Raw genomic sequence first — 9,316 nt, forward strand, 5'->3', positions numbered from 1 at the left:
GAATCGTGAGAGCGCTCTCTCCACGTGTCGACTGCTGCCTGTCCCTACCAAGTGTGTCTCCATTACAGGATAGCAGTGCGCCATCTGGTCGAATGTTGCTATGGGCACCACACTACAAGTATGCTGCGTCGCAGTGGGGCTGTGAGCAATCTTCAGGTTACGCGTACTGCGTGCTCCACAAGTGTTTCTGCATTGTGGTGGGGCAGTGCTCCCTCTTCACGTGTTGAATGCTGCCTATGCGCACCCAATGTAAGTGTGTCTGTGTTGTAGTCTGCCGTCTTCACATGTCTTATGCAGCTTTGGGCATCACATCAAAAGTGTGGCTGCATCTCGGCAGGAGAGTGGGCCATCTTCAGGTTTCGCATGCTGCCTGTGGGCACCACATCACAAGTGTTGCATAATCGTGAGACAACTCCCTCTTCACGTGTCGAATGCTGCCTACCATCACCAAATGCCAAGTGTGCCTGCATTAGAGGATAGCAGTGCGCCCTCTTGTCGAATGTTGCTATGGGCACCACACTACAAGTATGCTGCATCGCAGTGGGGCAGTGAGCAATCTTCAGGTTTCGCGTACTGCTTGCTCCACAAGTGTTGCTGCATTGTGGCAGGACAGTGCTCCCTCTTGAAGTGTTGAATGCTGCCTATGCACACCCAATGTAAGTGTGAGTGTGTTGTAGCGCGCCTTCACATGTCTTTTACTGCTATGGGCGCCATATAAAAAGTGTGGCTGCATCTCAGCGGGGCAGTGGGCCATCTTCAGGTTTCGCATCCTGCCTGTGGACACATCACGAATGCTGCCTATTATCACCAAATACCAAGTGTGCCTGCATTAGAAAGCAGTGCGCCCTCTTAACTTGTCGAATGTTGCTATGGGCACCAAACTACAAGTGTGCTGCATCGTAGCGGGGCAGTGAGCAATCTTCAGGTTTCGCGTACTGCCTGCGTGCCCAACGACAAGTGTTGCTTAATTGTGGCAGGGCAGTCCCCCTTCTTCATGTGTTCAATGCTGCCTATGCGCACCCAATGTAACTGTGCCTGAGTTGTGTGAGCCTTCTTCACAAGTCTTATACTGCTATTGGCACGACATGAAAAGCGTGGCTTCATCTCGGCAGGGCAGGAAGCCATTTTCAGGTTTGGCATGCTGCCTGTGGGCGCCATATGATAAGTGTTCTTGTATAGTGAGAGCACTCCCTCTTCACGTGTCAAATGCTGCCTATCATCACCAAATGCCAAGTGTGCCTGCATTAAAGGATAGCTCTTACCTCAGCGAATGTTGATATGGGCACCACAATAAAAGTATGCTGCATCAGAGTGCGGCAGTGAGCAATCTTCTGGTATCGCGTACTCACTGCGTGCTCCACGACAAGTGTTGCTGCATTGTGGCAGGGCAGTGCTCCCTCTTCACTTGTTGAATGCTGCCCACGGTGTAAGAAGGAGAGGTGACCGAACGGCACTATTGTAGCGCGGCCCCGTAATGAACCCAGTTCTCCGGCGCGAAAGGAGATGGCGCAACAAACTCCGGACCACCGCTCCGCGAAGCGGCCCTGTCAGGACGGAGGGCTTGCGGCTTGCTACGCAAGCCCTCCCCTCGCGCATTTTGTCTTCTGCGCTCGAAACAATTATAGGGCTGCATCGTCTACTATAACTTCCTACTTCAGCTTACAATACATATCTACGCTACCGCTAGCAGGTTTCTGGGAAGGCGCTTTTGTTGTTTTCTGAGCCTAATTTTTTAACAAGCTACATGTACTTCCAGAATGTTAGCAAGTATCCTGAATCAATCATGCAACCATAGCATTTTTGGGGGTTTGACTTCTTGGTAATGCAAATAAAAAGATGGTAGGCTTTTATTTTATGCTTTGGGTGGTATCTAAATAATAAGACAGATTTTCTCAATTTTAATTGCCTGTTTAATGTGTCTTCAAAGTAAAAAGTAAGGTCACTGTAAAGCACAGAGCAACTTAGACAAGCTTGGACCGCTTCCTCATTTCTTGGCTTTTCTTTGCCTCCTTTTGTCGCTGCTGCTTGCAGTGCTGCCGCATCCTCATGGAAATGTAGTAGTGCAGAACCTTCGCCATTACGTCCACTTTGTGCAGGGAACATGGGAACATGAAAGGATATGTAGATAGCACATGGTCCACTGTCTTACTGTACACACAGTTGTCGCTGGGCTGTTTTGCGAACTTTCTGATGCCTTCAGGAGGTAGTAGATGTTCAAGTTTGGATGAATGAGCTTACCACGGGTTTTGCAATTCACCAGATCTGCCTCTGGAATGTCACAGAATCCAGTTTGTTTCACGAGTTCATCTCTGCAGGTAACACACACGGTCTTGTTACCAATCTTTCGGCAAAGATAACCGGTGACATAGTAGATTATGCAATCTACAGTATCTGCCATCCTGTAGTCATGCTCCAGGATATCTTCACATTCCCAACTTCCTTCCTCAACGAGTCCGTCGAGTCTTTCTCTCAGGCTGTCAAGCCTGTTCGTTTGCTGCTCACCTTGTTGAAATGCCAGTCTCATATCACCAAGAGTGATGCAAGGTCTCTTCTCTTCAGCATTTACCGTGCAGTTCCCAAATTTCGGTGGTTTGAGAAGGGTGTATAGGGAAAGCATGCGATAAAGCTGGAGAAATGTTGGGAACGTAGGGTGTTCGTTTTGACCTCCAGCTTGCCGAATCGTTCCGAAGAAACACTCGAGGCGGTCTTGATTCAGCTTTGCTGTTAGGATGTAGTCAAAGCCACACTCAGTCAGTAGATAATTTGACAGTTGAACAACTGACTTTAAAGTCACCTTGAGGCCTTCTGCAGTAGAGGGGGTCAAAAAGAAGTCCTTGTGAATTTTTCCACTGACTACTTCTTCTTCCCATGCGTCAAGCCACTGTAATGCATCTTCGATGACTTGGCTTCACCACCAAGTCGCACTCCCTCAGCTGGAAACCGACGATTTAAGGCATCAAATAGATTGTTCATGAGTGAAGTAAACTGCACTGTGGGCTCCACATCGTACAAGCGGGGCGCACCCCGCTTGGCGTAGAACTGAAGCCCCTTAGCAACAGACTCGCTAAATATCTGCGTTGCCAGCTTCACTCTCATCTTCAACATGTTTGAAGGGTTCACATGATTGTACGTGATCTTCGGGCATACTCTTTCATCCCCTGCGTGCTTTGTATCTGCTACATACAAAGCATCGTAGCATGACCACCGTACACACTTCCCATTGATGTGGAACTCCTTCTTGCTGTATAGACGGTTTCAAATGCATTTAAATAAATGCGGTGCATCTGAGAGCATGTAAACTTGTCATGAACTGTCAGATGGGTGCTCAAAAGAGTTAGTGGTACCTCCCAAAACACCACTAACTCCGAAATGCTTCCACATGCTACGATTGGTTGACGCACCATCACAAACAACTCCATCGATGCGTATTCCAGCTTGTTCAAGTTTTAGGATGCATTGGAGGAGCAGCTGTGAAAGCACAGTTCCTTTAGTTGGTCCTTTTGATGCAAAAAGTGCAACAGGCTGGATATAGCTGTCAGCAAATGGAGCAAAAGCAAATACAAGTCCATGGTCGGCAAGCTCCTTACAGTCTTTATCGTCCTGCCCTTGGTCAACCAACCTGGAGTATGTCATAGTCTTCGAATTCACGACCAGTTCTTTCCTGACTTGAATTTCATCAAGCACCAGCATTCCTCTTCGTTCCATTGGACTCTTGGTTGCCATCTTGGTTGCGAGGGCTGCCAGACACCGCTCATCAAAGCCACACTTCAGCCCCATCATGCTGACGTATTTTCTGATGGTGGTGACGCAGGGCAGCGGGAGGATGTCATTGTTCCTCAAGAACGAGTATGTAGAGGAACTGCGGATATGAAGAAGGAGGCACAGTAACAGCCAGTCGTCTGTGTATCTTCTGTTCCTCTTATTTGTGCATTTTGCTGCTGCAATACACTCTGAAATCAGAAGCAGCTGTGCTGACGGGATATCGTGCTGCTGCAGGCGGTGTTGGAGGTCTTCATTTTGAAGTGACTTCATCTTGTCCTTCGACTGATTCAGTTCCATCAATAGCACCTTGTTCCTTGCCAAAAGACGTGCCTTTGACCTTGTCAGTGACGTCTTGGCCCTGCGGAGTGTTTCAATTTTTCCCCTTTCTTTAGACTGCACCGGTATCCTAATGCGCTGAAGCACCCTGCGTTCCTTTTTTCTGGCCACCTGACGAGACGTATGTATGCGGAGCGTGTCACAAAGAGAGCTGCAAGCCTTGCAGACACCTCCTTCGGCCACTGCAATTGTGCACCTTGAATGCCTCCATTTTCCTAGAAAATCACCATAAGCACACTCAGGCTCCGCTTTGGGATATTCCTTGATGCTAGGGCCCCCTGAGCAAACCTTGATTGCTTCTACGGCGTTCACAACTTGTTCCACATCAGAAAGGGTCGTCACACTCGCACTTACAGCAGCGGAGACAGGTTTGAGGGACTTCCCGAGCAGAACAATGTTCACACTCATGTCGCTTTTGATGTGCACTGCCTTGGCTATGTAGAGATTCGTTGCGCCAGAGTCTTGCTTCACAGCCATTTTCGAGTACACAATATCTCGAATGCCCTCCACATCCACGCGATGTACGGCCCAAGAGGATTCGGGAAGACGCGAGGACTGTGCACTTTCAAAAAGTACGTCAAAGGCGGATGGCCGAAGCTCTACAGTTCCAGTTCTGTTCTCTGTTAGGTCAAGCGTGTTGTCATCACCTTCCGGTGGATTGTCAAGCGCATTTGCTGCGCTGTGAGTGCATTCTCCATTCCCGGGAGACAGGCGGCGTGACTTGGCTGGCAGCTCACTGGTGTTAGCTTTCCGTTTCAACGGTTTTCTCGAAGGCTTCACTTCCTTCGTGAGGTAAGCGGGGCATCCCTCAAAAATTGATGGTACCGCGTCCTTCGCCAACGTAGCTCTACGCTCACCTTGCATGAGGATATGTCCATTGTACTCGGCACTCCACGTCTTCACCACGAAATGTGAAGCAAAATGCCGCTCGCACACAAGGTCCTTCCGAGTCAGAACACGGTCCTTTCGTGAGATCGCCCGCCTCCATGCCGCGAGTTTCTCGGCGTCTGCGGGCGGCTTGAAGAGCGAGAATTTCTCCTTGCACGACTTGTAGCCGCTGTTGCAGTTTCGAACGAAGCACTTCCCCATGTCACTGGTGCCTCATGACGCCATAAAGCACGCACTCGAGGTGTGACAAATAAAATAGCGGGAACAAAGCAACGAATAACGATAGCTCGCAAGCTCGAGTCCCAGATGAACCGCTGGGGGAAGGACTTTGACGCCCTCGAGCGACGACTCACCAACAGAATGATACAAGTCATGCAGCAAGCAATTCAGCAGGCAATCCTGCCCGTTCAGCAACAACTCAACCAACTGGCAGCATCCGTAAAGGGCGCAGCACAAGAGCACGGCAACCCGATCACCGTCTCTCCGCCATGATGACGACGCCCAGGCAACGCACTTCGCTCCGCATCTGGCACTGGAACGCCAACGGCTTTCGGTGCCGGAAGGCGGTCTTGCAACAACACCTTCAAACGTTGACGCCGGTGGAGCAGCCCGACGTCATCATGATACAGGAAACCCACGCAGAGAACGCGCCGTCCCTCCCCGGCTACAGGGCGCACGCTAGCCCGCCGAGTGCTCGCACCTGCGGGCGCGGAGCGGCGCAAGGCGTGTGCACCTTCGTCAGGAAGGGCATCACTTTCATCAAGCACGACGCACTCATGGGGAACCGAGGAAGCGCCATCGAGATGTGTGCGACGGAACTCTCGGTGATCACGGGCAAGCACAAGAGCACGAGCACGATCGTCATGGCGGTCAACGTGTATAGTAACCCACAGCACAACCAGCAACGCTTCAAGTCACTACTGCACAGAGCGCGCGGGGCAGTCTCCGCATGCGACGGCGCCATCGTCGTCGCGTGCGGGGACTTCAACGCGCGACACAAGGAGCTCGGCCACGCCGCCACGACGGTCAAGGGCCGAGAGTTGTTGGAGGACGCCGCCGAAGCGGATTACGTACTCCTCACGGACCCGGCACACCCCACACGCATCGGCACGTCCGTCGTGAAAGACACCACACCAGACCTGGCGTTTCTCCACCTGCCCGATGACCGTACGGCTAGCTGGAGGAACACGGGCATAAATCTCGGCAGCGACCACTACATCGTGGAAGTCGTCATCCCGCTCCGACCCAACAGTAAGACCAGCGCCCACGACGGGCAGATCAAGCACCGGCTGACGAACTGGCACGATTACCGCACCGAAGACCTGGGTGAAATCACGGACATAGAGCAGTGGACGCGCAAAGTCGTCGCAGCCGTCGAGAAGGCGACGTCCGTCACGGAGACGTCCGAGGAGACCACGCGACTAGACCCCCGGCTCGCGCACATGCTGGAGGCTCGAAGCTCGCTACAGCGAAGGTGGAAGCGGCAGCGGCACAACCGCGCCCTCCGCAAGCGGATCGCCACGCTCGGCCGAGAAATCGAGAAGTACAGCCGCCAGCTGTGCGCGCAGCAATGGTTCGAGCTGTGCAACGAAGCCGACGGCCAGCTCCATCGCGGGGGAACGTGGAAACTCCTCCGTCACCTGATGGACGAAACCCAAAGCAAGGAGTATCAACGCCACCGGCTCGCGCAAATCATGTACGCGGCGACGAAGGAGCTCGGAGAACGGGAGGTACACAAGCGGCTCAACGAGCGCTACCTTCCCGAGACCGCGACGGAACAACAAGGAGAGTACGCCGGCCCGCCCAACCCTTCGCTCGACCGCGACATCGAGGAGTGGGAGGTCCGGCGCGCCACCCAGGCCCTGAACTGCCGATCGGCGGCGGGCCCGGACCGCGTCAAGAACAAAGCGCTGCGTAACTTGAGCGACGCGGCCATAACATCGCTCACAAAGTACTTAAACGAGCACTGGCGAGCCGGCAGCCTCCCGCGACAGTGGAAGACGGCCAAGACAATTCTCATACCGAAGCCCAACAAGCCGCCGGGCATAGAGAGCCTGCGCCCCATCTCTCTCACGTCGTGCGTGGGGAAGGTGTTGGAGGACGTTCTCAACGACCGGTGGCAACGGTATCTCGAGTCCAACGGCCTGTACCCCGACCCCATGCTGGGCTTCCGCTCGCGGCTGGGGACACAGGACGCAATGCTGCTGCTGCAACGCGAGGTGCTGGCTCCGCCGTCGGGACCGACCTCTGACAACCGCGCCATCCTGGGCCTGGACCTGCAGAGCGCCTTCGACAAGGTGAAGCACTCGGCGATCCTGGCCCAAGTGTCCCGGCTCGGCCTGGGACAACGGTCTTACAACTACGTTCGAACCTTCCTGACCGGCCGCACGGCCCGACTGGAGGTGGGCGGGACACAACTCGAGGAGCGAGAACTGGGCAGCGTCGGCACGCCGCAGGGCTCTGTCATCTCGCCGCTGCTATTCAACCTCGTAATGATCGGCGTGGCCCGCCGCCTGGACGAGCTACCCGACGTCCGCTACACCATCTACGCCGACGACATTACGCTGTGGGTGCCGGGCGGCAGCGACGGCCACATCGAGTCGGCGTTACAAGAGGCGGTGGACGGCATAGAGGAGAGCCTGCGTGGCACGGGTCTCCGATGCGCCCCGCAAAAATCGCAACTCCTGGTCCTGCCCCCGACGGGACGTCACCGCAAGAAGACCGAAGCGGAGCGCAGCATCGTGGTACGCGGGAGCGACGGCACGGCGATCCCCGAAGCGACGAGCATCCGCGTCCTGGGTATGCACATCGACGCGAGCCGACGCTACAACACCACCACTGTCGAACGGTTGGTAACAAAGATGGGCATCGCCACGCGCCTCGTCAAGCGCCTCGCCACGCGGGCGCGCGGCATGCGAGAAGCGAGCCTGCTGCGCCTGCTGCAGGCGTTCGTGATCAGCCAGGTGGCCTACGTGGGAGCCTTCCACGACTGGCGGACCCAAGAACGCGCAAAGATCGACGCGGCGATACGCAAGTCGTACCGGGCGGCCCTGGGACTCCTCAACAGCACGAGCAACGCGGCCCTCGCGTCTCTAGGAGTACACAACACGCTCTCGGAGATCAGCGAGGCGCAGCGAACGTCGCAACTGGAGCGCCTAGGGTCGACCCGCACGGGCAGAAGGTTACTACAGCGCGTGGGACTAAGCTGCTCCTTCGACGAGGAGGACGAGCTAGTACCGCTGCGCGACGACATCGCAAGCAGCCTGGTGATCCCGCCGCTACCCAAGAACGTGGCGCCGGGGCGAAACTCGGAGCGGAGGATGGCGCGGGCGTGCGCGCTCGCCAAGGGGTACAATGGGAGGAGCGACGCGGTGTACGTGGACGCTTCCAAACGCCGCGACAGGGAAGACACCTACGCCGTGGTGGCGATACGAGCCGCCACGGGAGAAGTACTAAGTGCGGGCAGCGTGCAAGCCAAGACCGCCAGACAGGCGGAGGAGGCGGCCATAGCGCTGGCCCTGCTTCACCCCGACACGCGAACGGTGTTCAGCGACTCGAAGTCGGCCATCGCCAATCTCGCCAGGGGTATGGTCTGCAAGACAACGATGCGAGTCCTTTCCGGCATCGGGGAAGGCGCGCGCAAGAACGCAACGACGACCGTGCGCTGGTTTCCGGCCCACATGGGTCGGGAGCTGCGAGGCGGCTACAGGAACGTCAACGAGGCAGCCGACGCTGCGGCCCGTGATCTCGCCGCGTGCCGGGCCGCGCCAGCGACGGACGCCGACGTCGACGAGGAGCCAAGCAACGACGAGGACGACAACGGCGCAGAGCCCCTGACCACATACGGTGCTACGCTGTGTTGGTATAGGACAGAGAGGCAGGCCTATCCTCCGCCCCACCCGGGGCTTGCGAGGAGAGAGGCCGTGCTTCTACGACAACTGCAAACCGGGACAGTGCTTACGCCGGCGCTCGCGCGCCACGTGTGCCCGGACATGTACGAGGACGAGGTGTGCAGTGTGTGTGCGCGTGTGAACGCAGACTTGGCCCACTTGATGTGGGGATGTGCGGACCACGACTCAAGTGCGGGGAGGCCGATCCTCCCACCGGACATTGCGGACTCAGTGCGCTCTTCGGGGCGAGAAGATCAGCTAAGGGCCATCCAGCGGCTCGAGGCTGCACTGGACAGGCAAAGGCGAAAGGGGAACCCGCACTCCCCTCGGCCTCCTCCTGCGGGAGCGAGGGCTAGGGGCGACAGCGGCGGCACTCCAAGTAGCCCGCGCCGACCAGACGTAGACCTCGGGGTCGGCCCGACGCCGCGGTGAGCGGTGAA

General features: G+C 55.9%; 1 protein-coding gene across 1 annotated transcript; it reads right to left on the reverse strand.

Moving 5' to 3' along the window:
- Nucleotides 1-311: 311 nt before the first annotated feature.
- Nucleotides 312-5,187, reverse strand: LOC144167840 (uncharacterized). The gene is made up of 5 exons (XM_077696999.1): nt 4,956-5,187; nt 3,620-3,737; nt 3,011-3,241; nt 2,338-2,906; nt 312-370 (listed from the first exon to the last, which is right to left on the reverse strand). Exons 1-5 carry the CDS (start codon nt 5,185-5,187, stop codon nt 312-314), a joined length of 1,209 nt encoding a protein of 402 aa, XP_077553125.1.
- Nucleotides 5,188-9,316: the final 4,129 nt, after the last annotated feature.

The sequence above is a fragment of the Haemaphysalis longicornis genome, unplaced genomic scaffold (assembly GCF_048455015.1).
Source record: "Haemaphysalis longicornis isolate Haplotype H1 unplaced genomic scaffold, Haemaphysalis longicornis Haplotype H1 scaffold_2, whole genome shotgun sequence".
NCBI classification, from domain to species: Eukaryota; Metazoa; Arthropoda; class Arachnida; order Ixodida; family Ixodidae; genus Haemaphysalis; species Haemaphysalis longicornis.

Bases quoted from the DNA above. Each gene is read 5' to 3' on its own strand.
- LOC144167840 (XM_077696999.1), bottom strand. From the start codon at position 5,187: ATGGGGAAGTGCTTCGTTCGAAACTGCAACAGCGGCTACAAGTCGTGC. The intron at 3,738-4,955 runs GTGAGCGTAGAG...GGTGTCTGGCAG, and splicing joins TGGACATATCCTCATGCAAG to CCCTCGCAACCAAGATGGCA. The intron at 3,242-3,619 runs GTTGGTTGACCA...CCGTCTATACAG, and splicing joins AAGACTATGACATACTCCAG to CAAGAAGGAGTTCCACATCA.